General features: G+C 43.1%; 1 protein-coding gene across 4 annotated transcripts; it reads left to right on the top strand.

Annotated features, from left to right (window-relative positions):
* The first annotated feature begins 624 nt into the window (after positions 1-624).
* On the top strand, positions 625-24,924 carry TEX26 (testis expressed 26). 4 transcript variants are annotated; one of them, XM_045566760.1, is made up of 7 exons: positions 625-661; positions 2,710-2,791; positions 8,055-8,220; positions 11,646-11,802; positions 17,012-17,188; positions 19,320-19,481; positions 24,758-24,924. In XM_045566760.1, exons 2-7 carry the CDS (start codon positions 2,742-2,744, stop codon positions 24,817-24,819), a joined length of 774 nt encoding a protein of 257 aa, XP_045422716.1. In that variant the 5' UTR covers positions 625-661; positions 2,710-2,741; the 3' UTR covers positions 24,820-24,924. The 4 variants fall into 4 exon arrangements, with proteins under 4 accessions (XP_045422716.1, XP_045422715.1, XP_045422713.1 ...); XM_045566759.1 differs by lacking the exon at positions 625-661 and adding an exon at positions 668-763; XM_045566757.1 differs by lacking the exon at positions 625-661 and adding an exon at positions 668-763 and having other exon boundaries at positions 2,707-2,791.
* Positions 24,925-25,282: the final 358 nt, after the last annotated feature.

Here is a 25,282-nt window from a genome sequence, read left to right as displayed (position 1 = left end):
GTATGAAAATAAAAGACCCTCATCATCCCATGAAAACTCTTACATGGGGGTGAAAGACACATGGGGCAGAAGAACAATTAAATTGACAATCACAGAACACTGTGGTTGGTGCCAGGCACGTCCTGGTGCGGAGGAAGATGTCACAAACCTCCTTCCCTTGCCTGTTTCCAAGCACCCTCTGCTCCCTCTCCTAATTCTTGAGCCAGGTGACACTTTTGATAGCATTAAACTAGCACAGCAACTGCTTCTAGTTCCTTACAGCAGATTATTGTGATTTTTGTCTTCTTGCTTGGCTCCTGTTTACTGCAAGGATCCACGACAACTTTGCCCACATTTGCTTAAGCTGGAAGTTATGAATGGGTGGGAATTTGCAGTGGAAAATCTGACACTACTACTTTCTCTTCAGTCTGTCCCCTTTTGCTCCTCTTCCCGAAATACACAGCACAGTGGTCGGGAGAGCTCATTGCCAGAACTACACAAATACCTGGAAGTAAGGTATCCATGTGATCAGAAACACATCTCTGCGTTCTGCACCCCAACCCTGGGCGGGCAGGGTCAGCCCCCTCCCAGCGGCACCTCCAGTTGGCTCAGGCTGCGGAACCGACCCGCGTCTCCATGGCGACGCGTCACAAAGCCGCTGCCAGCCTCTGGCCCGGCCAAGGTCAGCTCCAGCCAGGATCCCGCGACTGCCTCCTGAGCGCAATGGCACAGCCTGCGGCCGGGGCTCCCGACCCTCCTCTATGCGGCCACAGGCTTGGGCCAAGTAAGACGGCGGACCCGCCGGTCTGCAGGGCGGGCTGGGGTCTGTCCTGGGGAAGGCGCCCTGCTGGGCAAAGGGGCTTACGTCTTTAGGGTGTTGCTTCCCTCCCAGGGACAGGCTCAACTGAGGCAGAGACAGGGTGTTCTAGACCGGCGTCCCCCTGCCCTTACCTCTGCTCCCGCAGACACTGCTGCGGGCTTGCAGCTGCTCCTCCAATTCCACCTGAGCCAAGGGCGGTGGGAATTTCTAAACATCAGCTGCCTCTGAGCTCATCAGTGGGTGAGTGAGAGCAGGATGAGGGAACATCTCATCTTTCTTTGCGTGTCATTTCTGGCAGAGTGGGCTCAGAGAGCAGAACCCGGGAGCGTGCGTAGGCCGAGGTGCAGAGAGGGGTATACAGGCGGCTGAGGCTGCAGGTCTCTGACTGCGGAGCTTCCAGGCGGAGGTGGGACTTGAACCAGGGTGAAGGCCGTGGGTCACAGTCACAGCTGAGCAGACCCGGGCTGGAAAGGAGAGCCTGTTCAATTAGAAACATGGTCTGGTTGGGAGTGATGGGCAGATGAACGTTAAGACGTTCCCAGGTGACAGGAACCGTACATATCTGGCCAGCGCTCTCTGTGCTAGGCAGTGCGTATAGCTTTTAAGAATATTGGGAAATTGAAGAGAGATACTTCATAGCAATTGTAATAGGATACATGAGGAGGAACAAAAACAGGCAAGGAGGTGGCTACGGTATTCTAGGGATGAGGTGACAGATCCTAGACAGCATTGTTTATTTAGAAAGTAGAGACGTTTCAACCCAGTTTCTCATGACATGTGAAAAGCAACAGGTAACTCCCAGATATGAAGAGTGAGAGAATGACTGAATTTTAAATTTAGAATAAATGTTTTCAGGAAATTTGGTGGTACTTTGTGGACAATGGGAGGTTGGGGCAGAAAAACTGTGCTGTTGCTCGTATCTGGCGAAGGGTAAATTCTCAGTCGGCATCCTTCTGGAACCCTCTGGCAGCATTTGCTGCAAGTCGTCCCTCCCTCCCTTTCTTCCTTCTGCTCTCAGGATGTCACAGGCTCCAGTTCCCTCCTCCCCTCACTGACTATTCTTTTCTACCCTTCACGTGCCCCCTCCTCTCCCAACCTCTTGACACTGGAGTGCCCCTGGCCCCAGCCTTGGGACTTGTCCTCTACACCTACTCCCTCTCCTGCGGGTCGCCCCACTCTCCTGGCTTTAGATAAGAGCTACACTGCAGAAGTTTGCACAGTCATTACAAAGAATGAATCTGAGATGAGCCTGAGGGGTTTTCCACAGGACACTGTTAGTGACAGATATAAGAAAAGGACACTGTGTAATATGAACCCATTTTTGTAAAACAAAATGGTGAGAACTAAAACCCAGTATGTCTGTGTGTTTATATGTGTGTACATAAATCTGCATATGATTACATCCACACGTATGCAAGTACAGAGGGAAACAGGCATAATTGTTAACATGGGCCACCTGGGAGGAAGATGACAGTGGACCAGGAACGGAAGGTGTGAGAGGGTGTCCAGCCTGGCGTGTCTGATATGATCCGTGTGTAAAATCATCCCACGGATGTATAGGTTTATCTAATATGACACATGAAATTTTGGTCACTTAAGATGATAGAATTTCAAATGATCTACTTTCTTCTTTTTGTTTTTATGGCTTGAATTCTTTAAAACAGCATGTATGAATGAATACTCAGGCAAAATGATAAGCTTATTTTTTATTGGAGGGGAGCCCAGATAATTAAGTTGAGCTTCTCCTTTTTCCTAGGAGAGGTCTTTAGTTGGCCTTTACTCCTTAGACTCTGAATTTTTTATTCAAAATGTTTTTTCCCCTCTCAAAATTATTTTGGTGGTTAAAACAATGTTTGATCAAAATATTCTGGCTTGCCACATTTCAGACTGCTTTCTTGTACTTTCAGCAGGTGATACCAGCTGGGATTCCTACGCTACCACGATGAAGACTGCATTCACACCTAAAGTGGGAGTAGTGCCTACTTTGATGCGGTAGATCCTTATTGCAGCTGGATTGACATATGCACTTTCATTTGCTCACTTGTCTTTTATTATTCAGAATCCAGAACAAAGAGAGAGAGTAATTAGAGAAGGCTCATAAGACTGCACTCGGGCAGGAGTGATCGTGGGCACAGCCCTCCTCCAAGCATCAGTGAGAGTGCTTCCTGCAAACAGTATCCAAACCTCCCAGGAGAAAATCAGAAAATTGTCACACTGGTTCTTCATAAAGTTACTGTGTGTCATGGCTTACAATAGATCCGGTTAGATAGGTTAATAGGATTGTGCTACCCGAACATTAGTGTGAATTGAATCCATTCCCTAATATGTAGTAGGCAGGCAGTGACTATTGAGTGAATGGCTGTGTGGATGAGTGAAGGCTCATTATCCCAACCATCACCAACACCAGTCTTGGAAGCTGGAAGAGGGCCACCGTCCCCCTGTCCTTACCTCTGCTCCCGCAGACACTGCTGCTGGCTTGCAGCTTCTCCTCCAATTCCACCTGAGCCAAGGGCAGTGGGAACTTCTAAACATCAGCTGCCTCTCTGAGCTCATCAGTAGGTGAGAGCAGGATGAGGGAACATCTCATCTTTCATTGCATCACTAGTCGGTGTGAAATCAGCATGGAGAGCCTTCAATTGCCTGTGTTCACTTTGTGAATTGTTTCCAATCTTTGTTGGCTCTTTTTACCTTAAAAGTTCAAATTATTGAGACATTTTAAAAGTTCAAATTATTGAGACGTGGAACAGAGTATTGGCAAGACCATAGATGTGGAGTCTGGCAGAAATAGGTTCTGTCCTCAGCTTGCGGCTCTGACCTTTATCATCTCTGCCACCTTAGACAAGTAACGGGCCATCCGGGGCTCAGCTTTGTCCCTGGTGAAATGGGGATGATGATGCCTGCCTAAGGTGGCTGTTTAGAGGACACAATTAACGGACAAGGACAGTGACTAGCACAAAGAACTTAGTCATTTTCATTCATTTTTCTTCCTACATAATATATGATAGGCTTCCAAAAAGTGCAAGGCCACAGGATTCCAGATTTCTGAGTTACTGAAATCACCCAGTCCCATTATCGCCCTTCACTGGGAGATTTGTGATCTGACTGTAATGCATATGCCAGGTAGATGACTGCGTCATTGAAGGAGAAACATTCGGGATAACAGCCAAACACAAATAGATACTTAGGGAGTCTAGGTCAGTGGTCTTCAAATTAACATATTTTTAAAGCTCTCTAAAAGTTTCAACATAAATTTAAATTGATTAAAAGATTTAATTTAAAAGATTAAACTTCCAGCCCATCCTAAATATTGACATTTTAAAATAAAACTTTTAAATATAACCAACAAGTACTCTAAATGCCTTAGCAAATTAATATTAATACTTGCCATGATCCTTTTAATAAATAAACAAGCTCTTCTTTGACAGATAATTTATTTCATTCCTTTTTCTTCCTGAACTCTCATTTCCACTCCACTTCCTCCACAGACTTTTTTTCCTGCTGTAATATATCTTATGTTTGAAAGCAATTTATTGATCACTCTATTATACTTCTTTGCAACTATTTTAGTATACTAGTTGAAATTAATTTTTAAACATGTTATGTGACCCTAAGTATTGAGTTATCACGATTATTTTTAGTATACAGTTGCTCAAAGCAACAAATACATTACAAATGTTGATAATTACTAAATACAAAAAGTACATTTTTTGCAGCTGCATCTTAATGAGATAAATGAGGCAGTTTTGGATTTAATTAGTTTATGTATCCAGTTTTGAGTGCTGTTATTTTTATAATGAGACTGCATTCAGCAAAAGTTTTATTCTGGTCCTCTTTTGTTTTCAATTTATGGATTCTAATGTTGAGAAACTTTGTGCATACATATAAGTAGATGTGAATGAAAGGAGTTTTAGTATTGCAATGTCATTCAACACTCTGAACTCGTTCTGAGTCATATGCCAGAAATCCCAAGGTGATTTTTAATGACTGATCTGGTAACAACTTCGTTTAGGTACCCCTTCAATTGTATCAAAAGCCAGTAATGAGATGATTTGCCATCTGTTTATTGAGTTAGTCCCTATCTCACTCTCTGAGAAACAAACTGAAAAGGCACATCTTAACAAATTACTATTAAATTGTGCCTGTTGCTCTTTCACTTGGAGGCAACCTGTTCAATATTTTATGATCAAAAATGACTTTGAAAATGAAAGCATTAATTTTAATAAATGTTTTCTAATACAATCTCCTTTCTGGATAAAAGGCTTTATCAGCACATACTTTAACATATTTTTATCAAAATCTTGGAGCTGGGCCGGGCGCGGTGGCTCATGTCCGTAATCCTTACACTCTGGGAGGCGGAGGCAGGTGGATCCTTTGAGCTCAGGAGTTCAAGACCAGCCTGAGCAAGAGCAAGACCCCATCTCTACTAAAAATAGAAAGAAATTATATGGACAACTAAATATATAGAGAGAAAAATTAGCCTGGCATGGTGGCACATGCCTGTATTCCCAGCTACTCGGGAAGCTGAGGCAGGAGGACTGCTTGAGCCCAGGAGTTTGAGGTTGCTGTGAGCGAGGCTGATGGCACAGCACTCTAGCCTGGGCAACAGAGTGAGACTTTGTCTCAAAAAAAAAAAAAAAAAAAAATCTTGGAGCTGAAGACTTGTCTTATATAGTTTATACTATCTTTACCTAGTTGGCAAAATCAGTCCTTGTTGTCAAACCAATGAGTTAAATAAGGCTTATTTCCTGTCAATATCTGACTACATTTTCAGTTCAAATAAATGTTAATCTACGTTTTGAGAAATATTTTGAAAACTACTGAAAAATGAATTATGGAATGCATATTTTAGAGAAAATTATTAAAAATAGGAGAAGTATAAAAAGATTCAGGTCTTATATGATTAATTATATCTAAGTAACAAAAATAATGCAATGAAATGCGTAGCTAAATGTATAAATTATCAGTTGAGGAGTGTGGTAAAAAATATAATGTTACTTAAATATATTCTCATGTATATAGGACTCTGGTGTTTGACTTTTGGGAATAATTAATAATAATCATGTATAAAAAAACCCAGAAATAATTTTGTTAATTTAATTAAACATCAAATCAAATATTTACTAGTATTCAATGAAAGAAAGTTATTCAAGGTGAAAACTGATTGGTCTGGCAAGCCAGCATAGACTTGCATGCATTATTAAATACTTTACAACATAAAATAAAATAACGACTGGCTATGTTGGAGTAAATATTTCATAATGTGATTGGATTACAAATAAGGTTTAAATACTTTATTGAGTGATGAATACAAAATCTGAAAAAAAAAATCATGTTTCTGATTTACCAGTTTTGTCTAGTGAATCTTCAAAAATTTGGGGTCTCAGAAAAGATGCTAGTTACATTTAAAGTCATCAGCAGCACCAACCTGTCCTGCTTCGCCCACTCAGAGATGCTGTTCTTTCCAGCTCATGACATGTCCTAGGGATTTTTTTCAAAGCCAAAGATTGCATCATCTTTAAATATGTGAGGAAAATAGCCATTTTAAGCATTCTACATTCTCTGCTTTTCTCTCAGAGGCCTCTCCCTAAAGAGGGATGAACATTTTGTAATTGTTAGGACATGGAAAACCAGACGCCTCTCCCAGCCACGCAGCTGTACGACACACCTCAATCCAGAACACCCCACACAGGCTGTAGGGCCCTGGGGGTAGCACAGCCCTTCACTCCCTGCAGAAATTCGTAGGACCCTGAGAAACCACAGCTCCAGGCAAGTGCATGGAATGTGGATTGCAAGGAGGCTCCCTGAAATCACATTTCCCTTCGCGTGGCACCCCTCTCCTGGTTGGAGGCTTATGTCTCGAGGCAATGCACCAGAGAAAGACCCTGTGGTACAACGGGCAAGGGAGAATTAGGCAAGGGGTATGGGAAAGAAAGAACCCGTGTACATATGCAGGTTTGTTCTCAGCCAGGTTTGTTCTTAGGAAAGAATATATTGAGAAATTTTGAGATCTGAAAATTGATTCTTTTAAAGCTGTGTTGTGTCCCCTTGGGAAAATCTCCAGTTTACAACTGGACGATAGTAAAACAGTCAATTATTCAGATGTTCCCAACTTCCCAGATGTTTGTGTCTTACACACATAACCTGAATCTGCCCAGCCCTCTTTTTTTTTTTTTTTTAAAAAAAAGGTAAGTAGGAAATATTTTAAATATACACAAATATACAATGAATCCCCAGCTATGGCAATCATCAATGCATAGATACAGTCATCCACACCTTCCACCCAAACTTTCCATTGGATTAGGTGGAAGGAAATTGCAGGCATTGTAGCATTTCAAATTTAAATATTTTTTATGTATCTCTAAAAGATAAGGATGCCTTAAAATATACAACAATACTATTATCACACCTGAAAAAACCAATTCTTTAATATCAAATAGCCAATCGGTAATCAAATTACCCCAATTGCCTCATAATTAAAAAAAAAACAGTTGGTTTGGAATTGAATCCAAACAAGGTCCACATATTACATTTGGTTATGATGTCTCTTACCTCATTTAATATAAAAATAAAGAGAGTTCCTCCTTTTTCTGACAATTACTTTGTTGAAGAAACAGGATTGTTCTTCTGGATTTTTTTGATTTCATTCCATCATGTCATTTAAAATATTCTTCTTTTCATATATTTGCTGTAATCCAACATTCTGAAGACTTCATCTGATTTGGGTTTTGTATTTTGGCAAAAATTGTTAATAGGTGGTGCTGTGTATATCTACTCAGAAGTGCATGATGTTTGGTGGTCCCTCTTTTGAGCTTTGAGTGAACGTTGTTGGTCATTGCCTAGACACATTGTCTCATGAGGTTTGCAATCCAGTGATAGCCTACTTCTTATATTTCTTCTTTTTATCAACTAGAATACTTCTGTAGGGTGAAACTTTTCTTCATCAACTATTTGGATATAACAAAGCATTGTTTGTATGGGAAAGTACCCAGGTCTTTAAAAACAAATGAACAAAATAAATTTCAGATTGTTATTTTTTAAAATTTCAATTTAGGTCTTCACACTTTTGTTAAGAGCCATCCTAAAATATAAGATTGTTTCCTTTCAAGGGAATCTGGAAATTAAATTATTTCTGGCATCAAGTCTTAAGCCAGCCAATCTTTGAAAAATGTAATGAGTAAAATGATCTGACGTGTGCACTAGCGTGAAATTTGACATTTAATCTCTTACTCCAATTTCCACTGTTTTTTTTTTATAGTCAAAAAGGTATCAGAAGATTAGGATATACATATTCACTTAGTGACCCTATTCCCAATCAGACACAATACAATGATGAGTACGTCTGGAAAGCATATTCTAAAGAAGAGTTGATCAACCCTGGGACTGCAAGAGGAACCAGGAGCCACATGTCTCGCCCCAATCAAGTAAGATAACACCTGTATACCTGTTGGATTTAATAACGTGTCAATGACCCTTAAGAATGAGACTTTGAATATTTTGTAAAGACCCTTCATCTTCCATGGTCATAGGATACACAGTCCTTCTTTGACTATTTTTTGTCTACTTTCTCACGTTTATTTCTAACCACTTCTCTATCCCCTAGGGGTTTTTTTAAAAGATTTTTAAAAATTGAAGTGAAATTCACATAATATAAAATCAATCATTTTAATGTGAACAACTCACCAGCACTTAGTATATCCAGGTTGTTGTGCAGCCACTACCTCTATCTTTTTCCAAAACATTTTCATCACCCTAGAAGGACACCCCATACCCATTAGGCAGTTATTCCGCACTCCCCTAACCCCAAGCCCCTGACAACCACTAGTCTGCTTTCTCTCTCTGTGGATTACCTATTCCGGGTATCTTACATGTGGAATCATACAATAGGTCACCTTTTGTGCTTGGCTTCCTCACTCAGCCTGCTTTTGAGTTTCAATCATATTGTAGCAAGTATCAGCACTTCATTCTTTTTCACAGTTGAATAATGCTCTATTATATGGACATAGCACAATTTGTTTATCCATGTATCTGTTGATAGGTATTTCGGTTGTTTCCACCTTTTGAGACTATTTTGAATTGTGCTGCTACGATAGGTGTGTATAAGCACTTGTGTTTGGTTTTAAGTTTTGTGTACTCTCAAACCTCCAGGTCTTTTATTATTCTGTTGCCTCTATCTAGAATGCCCTTCTCCTGTCCACCAAGGGAGCCTCTATATTTCTCCAAAGCTCAGCTCAAAGACAGCCATCTCTAAGTCCCTTCTCCCCTAGATGGAAGTAACTAGTCCTCCCTCTGTGTTTCCTTGGTTTGTCTACCCTTCTCCCATCATGAAAGGCAATGGTTAGTTGTAGTAAATGGTTTCATTTACTTAGCTGCCACCTGGAATGGAGCCACCTGGGCTGGAGCCACCTGCATGCATCTCATAGATGATAAGGTGGTAGAATGGATAGGATTTGATGACTATAAGGATGTGAAAGCTAAGGAAGAGGAAAAAGGGAAGGATGACATCCATCCTTCTGACATGGACAGCTGGGCATATGCTGATGCTGTTTATTGAGCTGGAATATGGTGGATGACCAGGTTTGGTGGGGAAGGACACGGGAAAATGTGAGTTCAGTTGAAGACATGTTGGTTGAGGATATATCCAAGAGGCAGTTGGATATACAGCTCTGGAGCCTGTGAGAGAGAGAAGAGCTGGAGATACAGACTTTGGAGTCATACACACATAACCCATGTAACTTGGTTCCTTATGACATCCATTCATTATAACCTATTTACCTCTTAAATATTTTCTTCAATATTTTAAAATTAATGTGAAATAGTTGATGACAATGTTATACTATATATGTATACATACACATACACACAAACATATAATTTTCCCTTCTAAGTGCTATCGAAGGCTCTCAGCCAATGAGAGCTAGCATGGCATACTGCCCTGTGTGTTCTCAGCCAATGAGAGCTAGCATGGCAGACTGCTCTGTGTATTCTCAGCCAATGAGTGTTCACATGCCAGACTGCAGGCCCTATTAATCCAGGTTTTGAACATCAATAGCTGCTAACATCACACAAAAAGAAACAACCATATATTAAGTGCTTCCTGCAGTCCTGCCAAACACCACTTACAGTCTAGTCAAAGGTATTGAATCTGAATCTGAGTCTCTGGATCCAGCTGCCAATTCGCAGGAAATACAGGGAACAGAGGAACTGTATGCAATCAACAAAATCCAGACCAGAGGAACCTCTACACATACATCAAACAGTTTCTTTAATAGATAAATTATAATTGGTTTCTCCAGTAGATAAATTATGAAGGAAAAAAGAGGATTGCAAGAGAACCTGAAAATTAAATGAGTTTTGAAAGACATATTTGGGGCAGTGAATAGGCATAATGATTTTGAGGAATTTCAATGTAAAGGGAAAGTGAGAAATATCTTAGTAACTAGAGGGGGAATTAGAGTGAACAGAGTGTTTTCTTTTTAAGGGAGGAGAAATAAAGACATGCTTGGATACTAATGGCAATGACCCACCAGGCAGGGAGAAATTGAAGCTGCAAGAGAGAAGTGAAATTGTTGGAGTGCTTTGCTGCAGTATGTTAATGGAAGCTCTGTAAAATAATTTAAAGAGGTTTATTCCAAGGTTTATTGACCGTGTGTGTGTCCATGGCCTGGGGAGCAACCCAAGAAATCTTGAGCAGGTGGTCCTGAGGTGTTAGGTTACAGTTTGGTTTTATACATTGTAGAGGGATAGGAATTGCGGGTAAAATCATAAATCAATACATGGAAGGCATGTGTTGGTTTGGCCTGAAAAAGTGAGACGTCTTGAAGCAAGGGCTTATAGGTGGGTTCAGAGATTCTTTGATTTGTAATTAGTTAAAGAAACAAAGTTTTGTCTAAAGGCTTGGAATATTTTAAGATAAGGAAGTCCTTTAATCAGAGAAAAACCAAGGTATACTGACTCAAGTGATCTGTTAAACAAATCGATGGCCTGCAGGTGTGACTTAACTCTTGTCCCGCATGGCTTTAGGCCCTGTTAATAATTTAGCATCTTATTGTCACAAGATTCTGTTTTGTTAGTCGTATGGTCTCTGTTTTAACATTAATGTTGGCCAAGAACTGTTTTAGGGTCTTTCTGGAGTCCCCTTGGCCAAGAGGGGATCCGTTCAGTCAGCAGGGGGTTAGGATTTTATGTTTAGTTTACAAGTCGACTGGGGTCTAGTGCCCCAGGTGTGGCTGGGCCCCTCTGGGAGCACGTGTGGCTCCTCTCCCGTCACAGCGAGTGCAGGTGCGGTGGCCGGGAGCTGGTGTGGGGGGCTGTGCAGGCGCTTGGCTGGTGGCTTCAGGAAGCAAGGTCGTGAGAAAGAGGGGAGACAGAAAGACAGGTGGCAGCTGCAAGTTTTATAACAATGAAACCTCTTTGCGGGTGAAAAGGAGAAGGTGCTCGCCCTCGCCTGTCCCTGAGGAAGTTGCTGAGGCCTCTGCGTGAGGCAAGGTTTCCCTCTGGGTCTCCCAAGGGACAAGCAGCCGCTGTCTGTGCTCCTTGGGAACGTCTGGCCAGAGATAGAGTTAATGTGGGTTTTCTCCTCCCCTGGTCTTGTCTGTAGGAGATTTCTGGTTTGAAGCACAACTCTTTGAAGTTTTCAATCTCATTTTCTTGTCATCAATATGAAAAGTCAAAGAAATGCACAAAGTACCTGCGTTACAGCTGGTAAGCCAATGGCTCCTGCTCGCAGGCAACTTCAGCGCAGTAGCTGAACGTAAAGGATTCAACACACGTGTACATGTGAATACTCATGTTCTCGACTCCATCGGGATCCATATGGATTTTCTTGAAAATTGCTTTGCATTTATAGGGCATTTTTATGTGGACACTACCTCAAGGTCAACAAAGGACAACATTAAGGGGCTGCCCCCATTGGATACTCCCAGCTTCAATGGAAGAAGTTAAGAAAGCGATATCAAATCAGTTTGTTTCCCTTACTCAGAGAGACTTTGTGAACATAGCAGAAGGTAAACATGTTTGCTTTTCTTTTCCCCGTGGTCATGTGAGAGGCACTGGAGAAGCAGTGACGAGCAGCATGGGTGTGGTTTCTTCCCTCAAGGAACTCATGGTGTAGACAGGGAAACAGGCAATTTTGCAAACAAGAACTGCCAGGTACAAAAAGGTGAACCTTGCGAGAAATGCGGGTTGCAGGGGGTGCACAGGAGGATCAGCCTAATGTGGGGTTGAGGTCAGAAAAGGCTTCCCTTCCTGGACCTGAAGGAGGAAGAGGAATTAGCCAGACGAAGATGAAGGGGAGAGTTTTGTTGCTGGATTGTGAATGCCTAGAGGAATATTTGAGGAACTGTAAGAACTTCAGCATGAGTAGAACAGCCAAGGGTGAGGGGAGGGCTGAAAGAAGAGACCACCATGGGATCAGTCTGGAAGGGTCTGGCAGGGCATGCCAAGTAGTTTGGATTTATCCCAGGAGCAATTAAAAGGTTTTTACGAGGGTAGTGACACCATTCAGATGGGGGCTTTAGAAGCCTCACATCTGGCTGTGGAGTGAAGAGTGGAGGTGGCCCAGTCTGGAGGAAGGAGGCCAGCAGGAGGCTGTCAGAGCAGCCCAGGGAGGAGCGAGGTGGTTTGATGCAGGGCAGGGGCAATGCAGGTGGAGGCACAATCAGCAGGGTGTGGCATGGGCACTTGAGTAGATAATGTTTCTGAAACTGCAAGGGGGTTCCAGCCCAGGGCTGTTTGCTCAATGCACAGAAAGCCAATTACTGAGATGATGAGAATTGCCAAGGAAGAAAGGAATTTTTAATACGAATGACCTCAGCTGGGAGACAGGGGAAGCAGCCTCAAATCCATCTCCCCGACTAATAGAGAGTAGGGGCTTTTATAAGGGGTAGAGGACTGTGGCTACACGCATCTGATAGATTGTGCTGGAATCAGTGCAGGTAGACAGTTTGTGCAAGTTAGGGATGGCGATTCTTGGCATCAGGAACAAATCTGGAGCCATCACGTTACCTGACTTCAAATTACGTGGCGAGGCTATTGTAACCCAAACAGCATGGTACTGGTATAAAAGTAGACACGTAGACCAGAGAGATGCCAACTTCTTTCCCCACTTTGGCCAGTGTTCAGGCCAGCATTTCACTGCTGAAGGGCTCTTCCTCAGCTCCTTCTGTGGTTCCACTTTGTCATTCTGGAGACCCCAGCTTAGAAACCACCTCCTCTGTGCCACCTTTCCTTGCTATTTTATCCAAAGAGGCCTGCAACCATCTCATTTGTTTCCTTCCAGAACCTCCTGTTTTGAAGTCATTTGTTACTGATTCTTGTTTTCTGTTGTTTTCGTTTTGCTCTTTCCTCCACTATTCAGTAAGCTCCCCAAGGCCACCATTCCCTCAGGGCCGGGTGCGGAGACTGGTATACAGAAGGAGCTCAGTAACTATTTGCTGAATGATGGACAGACTATATAGGAAGTGCCTTTTCTCAAGCTCTGTGGATATGGGATGGAAAGACCTCTATAACTGCTGATAAACATTAAGGGTCGTAGGGAAACATTTGATGTGCCAGTGTTTTTAAAAGACGTTTTTGAGCTGCCAATCAAAGTTGTCCGTTCAGCTTGGGCAGAGTACCATCCCCCACTCAGGACCTGTCCACTTTCCCTCCTGATCTGCCTCTGTCTGCGTCTCTCCCTTCCCTCGCCCTGCCGGGTTCGGGCGCCCCGTCTCTCCGTTGGCAATCTCCACTCCAGCTCCCCTTACCAGTGTGGTGCCCTCAAAGCCGCCATCTGTGCTGCAGCCATAGTGAGTCTCCAGATGGGCAACTTGATGTCATTCTACAGCTTGAAACCCTTTAGTGACTTCCCGTTGTCCTCAGGGTAAAGGCATTTGCCTTACATGAGTCCTGGCCAGCCGCCCGCCTTCTCCCTCGCCAGTCCCCACGCTCATGCACGAGACCCAGCGCCCAGCCGCCCCCCCGTCTCGCACCCCTCCTGCGGCCTCGTGTCATCCGCACACACTGCTTCTGCCCCAGGACCACCTTCCCTCCCTTCACTCAGCCCGTGTCCATGCGTAACTCAAGTCCAGGCGTCGGTTCATTTCTATCCTGGAAGCCTTCTCTGGCCGCCCACTTTGCTCCTAATGATTTCGAATGGTCCTTGCTGTCAGTTTACTTTTAGATTGGGCCTTTCTGCAGATGCCATGCACAATCTTAAAATGGGCCGATTTCTTTCTTTGGGCTAAACCACTCTAGTATCACAGTTATCAAGTGGAAAAGAAACAGGGGGAGCTGAGCTCTTGGGGAGCAGGGATGGCCCCCTGGAAGGGTCTTTGGGTCAGGTTCACTGAGTCATGGTTATTATTTCTGCCTATACTTCAGCACCACTGCGAGGGTTCAGGTGTTGGTTGGATCCCTTTATATCAGGAACCTCTCTTCTTACTAACGTGTGCAGGAGCTCATTAGCGTGAAAGTATATAGAGACAATAAAAGCCTTCCTTTGTTGAGAAGAATGAAGCCCACACTATGGAATGAACAGTACACCGTTTATTAGGAGTTACCTTAAGCATAGATCACACAGGCAGTCACTGGAGTGCGGTTCAGATATTAATTGCTAATCCATAACAATTATGTTTCTAGGGTGTTTTTTTGTTCACTCATTAATTTAATAAATATTTAATGAGGTCTATTGCTGATAAGTACTGAGGATCCATAAAGAGTGAGACTTAGTCTTTGTTTTCAAAGGAACTTACGCTAAGTCCAGGCCCTGGTTTTGCTTTTTCTGGATCTTCATCTCCAACTTCCTGCTTCTCCACGGGTCCATCCTGGTGCATGTGGACTAGGTGTTTAAGAGCCTTCGGAGCCTGGCCCCAACTTACCTCTCCTGTTTCACCCTCAACTACTCCTCCCCTCCCTGCATACCCCACCCTTCTGCCAGCCAGACCGCATTGCATGGACACGCTGGGGACTGTTTGCTTCCATGCCGACCTATCATCAGAGCCCTGCGCTGTGTCTGCCTTTAGTCCTTGTCTTCCTCCTCTTCCCCGACACAACCCCTCAGTCTCAGGGCTTCTCCATCATCTTATTCAAAACTCTGAGTCAGTGATTCCTAAGCACATGAGAAGTTTGTTCACAGGGTAAGTGTCTGGGGCCTATTTCTAGAGACTCTCAATGTCTGGGATGAGGTTCAGCAGCTATATTCTGAGAAACTCTTCCTGGGTGATTCTGATGTCTTATCTCCACGAGAGAAGCACAGTTCCCAGTGTTATGGTTGCAAGATGTATCACATCCCACATCTGTTTGTCCTGCAGATATCTTTCTAATCACACTACTTGTCTCAAGGTAGAACAATGACTTAATTATCTATAACCTTGGCAAACAGCACAGAACACATACAGAAACTGAAAACATTTGCTATTGAATGGTAGCCCTAGGGAAAAGATAGAGATATATGTGTTAAGTATTTGAATGGATATCTGGTTTTCCCTGTAAAGCTATTAGTAAATTATAAAAAAACAAGTGTCTCAGTCCATTTTGTGCTGCTGTAACAGAATACCCGAGACTGGGTAATCTATAATGAACAGAAATTTATTTGGATCCTGGTTCTGGAGGTTGAGAAGCCAAGAGCATAGTGCTGGCATCTTGTAAGAGCCTTCTTGCTGCATCATCCCGTGGCAGAAGGTAATAGGGCAAGAGAGTGTGAGAGTGAGAAAGAGAGGGAGGGAGCCACACTCATCCTTTTATCAGGAAACAACTCTTGCAATAACTAACCCACTCCCACAATAACAGCATTAATCCATTCATGAGGACGATGATACAATCACCTCTCATTAGCCCCACCTCCCAACACGGTTGCTTTGGTGATTAAGTTTCCGACACATGCTTTGGGGGGACACATTCAAACCATAGCACTAAGTTATAGATGGAAATTATAAGAACAGTATCAGATGATTTCCAAAATATCTTAAGGGGTTCCCTGATTTTGAGCCCTACAATTTCCTCCTATGAACTGTCAACTTAGGGGCAGTTTACGAGGTCACTAATGAGGACCACTGAGCACCCACATCCTCTTCTCCAAGGTCATCTAAAGTAAGAGGCCACATGTAGTGGAACCCTCTCCTCCTCTGCTGGTCTGGCAGAAATTATTTTTAAAAAATCAATATAAAAATGCTCTCAGGTGGCAGTAGATACAATTATGTATCCTTTGATATATAGTGTATACCAGTAGATGCCATTAACGATCTTTGGACATACAATGTATATTAGAATTTACTTTTAAAATATCTCTTGAAAAACTAATTTGGAAGATAATTGAGTTCAGTGTCAATAGTAATTTGCACTGTCTGGACATTGTTCATGAAACCCATGTTTTTAACATCTTAATCCTTCTGAATAAAGATGATGTTGTTTGATGTGGGTCTGAACTAAGGCTTTACAGCAAGAGTTAGGGGTGAACTCATTCCAAGTGAGAGAGATGGCTTGTAACTCTCTCCTCTCTAATCTGTTAGTGTTTGTGGAACTAACTTCAGTGCTTCGTAGATATTTACTGATGATATATTTAATGAATACATTTTAGCAGGATATTTCAAAGAAATAATAGTACTATTGTCCACTAATGACAATGATATTACCTAACCCTCCATCAGTGAAGGATAAGCTTTGAATGGTTCTTTCCCAGATAATGGGGATGATATATACCAGCCCATCTAGGGCTGTCAGATTAAGCAAATGAAAATATAGGATGCCCAGTTAAATCTGAATAATGACATACAGTGGATAATGAGTACTCATATACACTTACACTAAAGAAGTATTCATTGTTTATCTGGCATCCAAACTTAGCTGGGCATTCTGTGTTTTATATGGCAACCCTATCACAAATCGCTCACTCTGAAGCCCCCTCTGCCCAGGGACTAGGCAAACCCGGGGGAGTGATTAGTACCTCCCGTGCCCACCAAGCAGAACAGACGAACACTCCTCGCTGCCATACAAATATGTTCATTAAAACTACGTCGAATCGTTTGAGCATATACTTCCTGTGACTGATAAAGCAGAAAATTATTTCTTGGTTGAGGTGTCCATGAAAAGTACAGTGACTGTTCCTCTAAATACAAGAAGAGTGGGTTTTTTAGTATGATAAATTGGAAGCTACTGCCAGAAGCAAAATGGAAGCGAAAAGCTACTTTAAAATAGCTTACAAGTAATTATTGCCTTCTGTTTCTACCCCCACCCCAGCTCATAAGATTAAGAAAAGTCCTCAGGTGTCTCTGGAATGGAAAAAGTTCCTTCCCCGACCTCTAGACACTGAATTTCGACGGAATTACCAAATTCCAGCTAAAATTCCCGAGTTTCAGGATTTCAGTTTCAAATATGGTTGCTATTCGAGCCTGCCAATTGCTTCCCAAGGTCTAGGTGAGTACACCTGTAGTTTTTAAAACAACCCTCATAGATCCTAAGTCCTGGCTCCAAGACTTCTCAGTGCAGAGGGCCCTGGCAGCCAACTTCGATAATGGTCACAGAAAAAGCCAGTGGTCTTGCATGGGATTGAAACCTTGTCACCATGGCTCCCACCCTTAAACCCACGGAGCTAGTACATCTTGGAAGAAGACTGATGGCTTATGCCACGAAATGAGTACAGTCTCTGCCTAGAAGAAGCAGTGACTGGGATTAGGAGACACTTCCTCCTTATGAAGTAAAAGGAAGGACACAGTGACTGTAAAATGACAGAATAAGAGAGTAGGTGGAAAGCAGTTAGTCTTGTCTATTATCCTCATGGTACACCCCTTGAAAGTTTTTTACAGTTCCATGCCCAAGCCACCCCCAAGCTACTGATTAAGAGGAAAACTTGGTGTCCATCTGAAACATGATTTATTCCTGGCATGGAGTTGGGGTCAAGTAGCACTTGAGATAAAAATCGCAGAATAGAAGCTTAGCATCTTGGGGGCAGAAAGTAGCCTAGAAGTTACCTCGTCTCGAGGCTCATGTCATGTGAATCTCCTCCACCCTGTCCTTGCTGATGATACTGTCCCTGTGTACACACTTCAGAGTAGTGTCCCATCTCCAACTGTTTAAAAAGTTGTAGCAGCTGGAATATTCCTTGCTAAACTTGTACTCATTGGTTCTACTTCTTGCCATGAAAGTTAATAGTAAAAATCTATTATTCTTTGAAAACCTTATCATGTGCCTTCTAAGTCTTCTCTCTTCCAAACCCTACAAATGCTCTTTTCAGGGTGTAGTATCAAATCCCCTCAACAATGTAGTCCCCCACTTTGGCCATGGCCCCTTCTAGGGCACACTTGGAACTAGAAGGCATTCTTAAGGTTTACAAGGATGGGGCAAGTTGGAGAAATTAGGTTTTCACATCATGTCTTCATTATTTTTTTTCATCATAGTTCCATGAATATCAGAACCCACATTAAGTGAACAATATTCAGAGCCAAATATAAGTAATCACTTCGATTTGGGGGTTGCCTGTACCTCATACCCCCATGAGTCTGAATGGAAAATGAGTGTTCACTATAAACACCATCACTCTTCCAAACTGCTCGTTCAGAGACGCCTGGGTCCCTGGGAGGTGGCCTCTTCGTGTGCCTTCCCAAGCCTGCACGGGAGATGTCCTGAAAGAAGAAGCTTCTACGAGGGCCTTTGTTTATGAAGCAGGTGGTGAATGTGACCATTGTAGGGGCCAAGGACACCCTTCCCCTTTGCCCTCTGAAGATTTGCTGAAAAATCAACTGACAAAAGGCAGAGTGAAAGGAGAAGGGGCATACAAATTTATTAATGTGCAGGGGAGTCATACAAAATATCAGAGCTCAAAGAAATGGCCAGATGATTGTCACTTTTATAGCATGTTAAGGTTACAGAAAGAAGGTGGGCTCTGAGCTTGGCAAAACAGGTTACGGGGGGAGGGAAGCGGGAGGCCTGGCTAGCAAAGGTGGTCTCGTTATGTAGAAGAAACCTCACAGGCAGCAGCCCTCGGAGAGAATGGATGGTAAATGTTTCTTTCAGACCGTTAAAGGTACCAGGCTCTCAGCTAATCTCCCCTAGATCCACACAAGGGAGGGACCCAGACAGAGCCTGGCTGCATCAGTGCCGACTTTCTCTCCAGATGCAAATCTCCCCCACAAAAGCCAGCTTTGCAACGGTACTTCTGGTTGCAGGCCTTCTGAACAACCATCTCAAAATATGTCAAAACATGTTGGGGTGAAATATTTTGGTTTCCTTTACCATCCTAGCACGCTGAGCTGCATAAGAATCTGGTTGATGGAGCACTTCTTTTCTGAATGTGGTGGGCAAACTCACCCTCTGGCTGCTGTCCCCTATCACTGCCACTTCCAACAGCCACAGTCCAGAAGTCCCAGTGGGTCTGGCCCACCCTAGTCATGGCATGAATCTGTTTCACGTGGCACCTTCGTTTCCGGTATCATTAAGGATGCCAATTAAGCTCCGGGTCGGGCTCAGGGCTGTCAGGGGCGCGTTCAGACGACAAGGGCAAGGATGCTTTGCTTGGGTTACTGTCTCCCGTCCCCTGTGTGTTTCACAGTCCCGTCCGTGCTGCACAGCTACTTGTGGAATCAAGCGCGCACGCAGAAGCAGACCACATACCAAAGCGACTATGAGAGAGCACACCTGGATTTCTTGATGCTTTTGGACTCCTTTACTCCCTCTCAAGTCAAAGAGTACCTTCAGAGTGTTTCCTACAAAGGTAAGACGAGGCCTTGAGTTCCTATTTCATGCACTTGTGGACCATAATCCATTGCTTTATGCTAAATAGAAGTTGTTCCAGTTTCTAGCCGCTGGAGCTGAATGCCCACAAAAAGGAAAATATTGCCTCAAAAAAAAAAAAATACCTCATAGTGTTGTGCTAACCTCAATCCACTGAAAAGAAATTTCTCTGTAAAGAGGCCCCGGTGACTATATTCCCACTTACTAAAAAGGAGACATAGGGCTTTGCACTCATTCCTGAACTCATTTTGCCTGTGGTTGAATTGCTCCAGGGTGGTTGTTTCTCTTTTTCTTATAGCTAATTGATTTTCTCCAGTGGGTGATTGTGCTATCTCATCATTTTGTTTTATTCTGTTTAATTTTATTTCCCGTCGACTGGTACTTTTTTGGTGACAGGCTTTTTAAGGTACGTGAGACTCTGCATGTATCACACCCTCAAAGAGGGCAAATGCCGTTCTCAGGATGGTGTGGCGTCACTCCACGTGGCAAAGACTTATCCCAGTTCAGGACTGAGTGAGTGGAACAGATCTGGGAGCATCTCGGGGCAACTAGTCAGTGTAACTGAGAGTGTGCAAAGTGTCACCGCAGAGAATAAAAGAGTTTGAGGAGGTGGGATCGCGTGCCCCCATTCCTCACGCACGAGCACAGAGCCCCATGCAGATGTATATATTTATATAAAGTGCATTCGTATGCCACCAAACTAATGTCTCACGTACATTATAAAACATACAAACTGTTAAAGGAGGAAGTAAAAAGCGAATAGAAGCACAGGTTCTAATATTTCTTCCTGCACCCAACAGATCATGCCCTGAACCTCACCTGGCACTCTTGGTATATGGGGCCACTAACCTGTTTTGTGCCCCGTGATGAGGTTTAAGCTCAGGACTTCCACCAGCTACGCAGGAGCCCTCCAACTGTTCTGTCTCCTACCTTACTCTCTTGGGCCCCTGCTTGCTGTCCCCAGCCACAATCAGAAGAACTTTCTTCTCTGAAATCCTTGTTGAAACCTTTTTCTCTGGGATCTCCTGCCCCAAGCAAGACTGAAACCTCCTGTAGGCAAGATTGATAGGGAGTTGTCTGTGTGTGTGTGTGTGTGTGTGTGTGTGTGTGTGTGTGTGTGCGCGCGCGCACATGTGTGTGTGTTGGGGAAAAAAGGGTATTTTCCGCCCTCACAGACTGAGGGCTGACGGCCTAAAGACCCCTAAAAGAGCTTTAGTGTTGGGTTTCGGGAAAGTGCAAGGAGCAGATGTTTCACCCCACGTTGAGGCAGAAGCAGAAGTAGGTACTTTCTACTGGGAGGCTCATTGCTCGCAGCAGAGGCCTCTGGGCCAGTCTGATGCTTCAGAAGGAAACCGAGAGGCTCCGAGGTCTGCCGGCCCTGTCTTCCCACAGGCCGAGCCAAAGCTCCGCAGCAAGCTTGAGCCTGCCTTCCTGTGCTCCTCAGCTTTGGCGCCTGTGTGTAAAATCATCCTCTGCATTTCAAAAGGAGCTTGTTTTACCTTTAGAAGCCACAACTGTTGGGCCCTGTAGAAAGAATATTTCTGTCTTCCCCAAGCAGATGCTCCCACTTGCCCAAGGACTTTGCAGTATAGATGCAGCTGTTGCCTCTCTGCCCTCGCGGAAACCCTGGTGGCTGTGGGCACCCCTGTCCCTTGCTGCGTGTCAGGTGTAATCCAAGCCTTAGCAGGTGACCTAGGGACTCCCCAGAGTGCTCTGGCAGCCTCTGTTCAACTTGGATCTACATTGTCCAAAGTACCTAGGTAAGCTGACCTTCCAGGTAAACACCACCTCTCCACCCGATTGGACTTTCCTCCCCAGCTGCTGAGACATGAACTATTAGCCTACAAGGTAGCTTTAGGGCAGGCTGGGTTTCGTTTCTTCTTAGCCCTCCTGTTTTCCTGTTCCCTTAGGGCAGCACTGGGGGAGGCACCCAAAGGCGCATGCCCAGAGCTCTGCTCTCTGGTGCCGACCTGGCTCATACAGCATCTGCCTCCCCTGGGTTTTGGCTTCTCTTTCCCAGCTCTGCTTTAGAGCAGCCCACACCTCAGTGCCAGCTACGCGAGAGGCTGACAAGCAAATGGGAGGTTCCCTTTGAATTCTTATGCCCCAAACCTCTTGTCATTTTCTAATGTCAGGGATGACACTAATGCTTTTCAGCTGGTGAATATCTCAGCAGTGCTTTTGTGGCTGAGCGCCTATGCAGAGAATAAAAGAAACCTGGCAGATGTATGAGGCCGAATTATTATCAACTCAGCTGAAATTATTTTACTGGATTAGCCCTCATAGGTTGTAGGCCAAGATGGAACGGGAGCCCAGAACATGTCAATTTGCAAGAGGGAGGGAGGAACGGAAAGGACTGGCCTCCCCTCACATAATGGCCAAGTCAGGGGGTGAGGGGCGGCGGGGAGATGGGGCGGGGGTGGACTAGAGAAAACTCAGGAAGACAAAAAATAAAGCTAGAGAGGAAGGGAGGAGAGGCAAACCTTTAGTTTCCATTGATTCTGTGCATTACTGCTATTTGGCATTGAGTTTATTTATAACTTGAGGAGATTGAACTAGATGTCTTCAGTGGCTATTCTACTTGCAAAATTATTTTAATCCCCTAGTCTGATTCAGATCACCCAAAAGCTGACTCTTCAGGCCACTTGTTATCTGTTGGTAAAGACTGTGTCGTCGGCCCACTTTGCCCCCACTTGAAAGGTAAAATGATCTGAAATCTAGTTTTCTGTGAACTTGTTCAGCTCTGACTCCCTCCCCATCTCTTTCTCCAGCTGTGAATCCCGTGAATTTGCATTTCTTCCTCGCCTGTGATTCAATAGTCAGAATCCATTTATTTATTCATTTAGTAAACTTCATTGATTGAATACCTATAATGCTCACTTGATACAAAGATACATAAAAAAATCCCTCTTCTTGGGAAACTCATTGTCTGGTGTGGGAGACAGACACATAGTTATAATGTCATAAGCTCTGTAATTGAAATAATCTTTGGGTATAGTAGAAGCCTGGGAGAGATTCTCCCAACCCTGGGGGTGGGCAGGGAATGAGGGAAGGCTGCTCAGAGGGGGTGTCCTTTAAGTCTCAAAGATGAATCTGCATGACAAGGAGAAGCAGGACCATGCCTGGCAAAAAGAACAGCATAAACAACATCAGGAGGGCATGAATCTGTGTCTATACATAGTAAACAGGGGTGGCATTTGAATTGCAACTGCTAGCCCTCCTGAACAGTTATTAAATTGACCTTAAATTTTTCACACACACTCTCATCTTTTTTACTAATTCATGCCAAGCTTGATTCATCTGGTATCTTTGGTATCAGAAGAAAGGATATGTTTTTTTTTGCTTATTTTAAAATAAATTCTTTAGTATAAAGTTTAAAAAGAGAGACAATGCTTACAAGCTTACAATGAACAGGACTGACAACAGCAAATGTTGAGGATGGGGAGCAATGAGAAACCCCTGTACACTGCTGGTGGAAATATCAAATAGTATAATCACATTGGAAACAGTTCTGGCAGTTTCGCATAAAGTTAAACATATACTGTGATCCAGAAATTCCACTTCTGAGTATTTACCCAAGAAAAAAGAAAACATATGTCTACAGAAGGGCATGTACAAGAATGTTGATAACCACTTTATTCTTAATAGCTTCAAACTGGATGCAACCCAAATCTCCATCAACAGGAAAATGGATAAATAAACCGTAGTATATTCACATAATGAAATACCACTCGACAATAAAAAGGAATGAATTATTGATGTATACAACAAAACGTTATGAACCTCAAAAACATCATGCTGGGCAAAAGAAGCCAGACACAAAAGAATACCTTCTGTATGATTTCATTTATTTGAAAAGGTCTACAGTAGGCAAATGTTATCTATGATGAAAGAAATCAGGACAGTGGCTGTCTTGGCGTAGGCGGTATTGACTGAGAAGGAGCCTGAAGGGTCTTCTGGGACGGTGAAAAGGATCTATATCATCATACGGGTGTGCGTCACAGGTAGACAAGTGTCAGTTCATCTGCACACATAAAATCAGTGCATTTCACTTTATGAAAAGTGTACTTCAGTTAATAAACACTGGAGTCAAGTATGGAGAAGGGCAGGGATGGTTCAAAATTAAACACAAAGGCCGGGTGTGGTAGCTCTTGCCTATAATCCTAGCATTCTGGGAGGCCAGGGTGGGAGGATCGCTTGAGGTCAGGAGTTTGAGGCTGCAGTGAGCTATGATGATGCCACTGCACTCTAGCTGGGACAACAGCATTGTCTGTCTTTTTTTGAGACTGTCTCAAAAAAAAAAATTAAACACAAGATCATAAGAACAAATAAATGGAACTATAATTGGAGAGAAAACAGGAACACACACGCATACACACATACATGCACACACGCACATCCCTGATCTATGGCCCTCAGCTGGCATTTGTGACATGAGCAAGGTAACGTGAACACAGAACATGATAACATGACATCTCCCGCACTCTCACTCCTTGTTTGTTTTGGCTGCACAGATGACAGTTGCTGGGAGTGTGCAAAGTTTTACAGTTCCACTCTGTACTATTAAAAAAATACGTAAATAGGATTAGGATTAGGTTCAGAACCAGACAAGACTTCTGCATGTTACAGATGAGGAATCGGAGGCTGGGCACATGAAGGGCCTTCCCACAGCCAAACAGCTATCGCTAAAGGATAGCAAAGCCTACCAATGTTGGCGGGTAGGAAACAGCCCCAGCTTCTACGATATTTTTGGAATCATAATCTCTATTGTTTAAAATCACTGTATATTCCTCTGCACCCAGTAATAAAAGGATAAGACTACTATTTACTGTGTCTTTGATGGGCCAGGGACCATCTCGGTTCTTCACACACAGCGTCCCTAATCCATTCTGACAGCTGTGCAAGGTGAGTACTGCTACCTGTATTCAAAGAGGAGGAAAGGAAGAACTGAAAAGGGTAAATGCTTTGCTAATACTTGCTAGCACAGAAGCTTAAGTCTGTTTGGTTCTAAAATCCGTGGTCTGTCCAGGAAGCCTGCTTAACCCTTGAATGTTAAGTTTATCCTTCTTAATCAATACTTATGCAACAGGGCCTCTTTAGGTATTAAATGTAATGGCCTTTGACTATTTTGGTCTTTTATCAAATTTGTATGTTTAGTACTATTATGAAATATTTTTCTCCTTCCTGGAATTTCTGTATTTAGCATTTAAATACTTACACGGAAATTTTCATCCTGTTTTCCTTTGTACTTTTCAGACAGACAAATTCTGGATCGCTTTATTCGTTCTCACTGTGACACTGACAAAGGGAAGAAATGAAAAAGGAAAATAGTTCAAATGAAGAAAATCTGAAAATTAATGGAAATGCTAGGATCTGCCTAGTCATTTTCTCAATAGTCAAGGAAAAATAAGATGCAAATTGCTCCAAATATGTTGTGGTAGTTTTGAGTTTGTATATTTTGCTTTGTTTTATTTTTAAATAATAAAATCATTTAAGGCTACACATTTTCCCCTGAACATAGCTTTAGCTGTGTCCAATAGGTTTTGATATAATGCTTTGTCTTTTTCCTTTAGGATATTGAATTTGAGGTTTCAATTTTGACTTCCTCTTTGAGCCAAGAACTATGTGGAAGAGATTTCTTAATTTCCCAATAATAAGAGAATTTTAAAAATCTTGTTATTGTTGATTTGTTTTTTGAATGAATTAAAGTAAAAAGATCTCTGCTTTGGAAAGTTTATCAAAATTTTCTTTAATGCCATTAATCAATATCTGATTAATTTT

This window comes from Lemur catta, chromosome 13, assembly GCF_020740605.2.
Source record: "Lemur catta isolate mLemCat1 chromosome 13, mLemCat1.pri, whole genome shotgun sequence".
NCBI lineage: Eukaryota > Metazoa > Chordata > Mammalia > Primates > Lemuridae > Lemur > Lemur catta.
Note: the sequence above shows the minus strand (reverse complement) of the source record. Positions and strands in the feature narration are given on the sequence as shown.

Excerpts from the sequence above, each read along its gene's own strand:
- TEX26 (XM_045566757.1), top strand. The coding sequence starts at position 703 with ATGGCACAGCCTGCGGCCGGGGCTCCCGACCCTCCTCTATGCGGCCAC. Across the intron at positions 2,792-8,054 it reads GTAGTGCCTACTTTGATGCG|TCAAAAAGGTATCAGAAGAT; the intron begins GTAGATCCTTAT and ends TTTTTTTTATAG. Across the intron at positions 17,189-19,319 it reads AATTGCTTCCCAAGGTCTAG|TCCCGTCCGTGCTGCACAGC; the intron begins GTGAGTACACCT and ends TGTGTTTCACAG.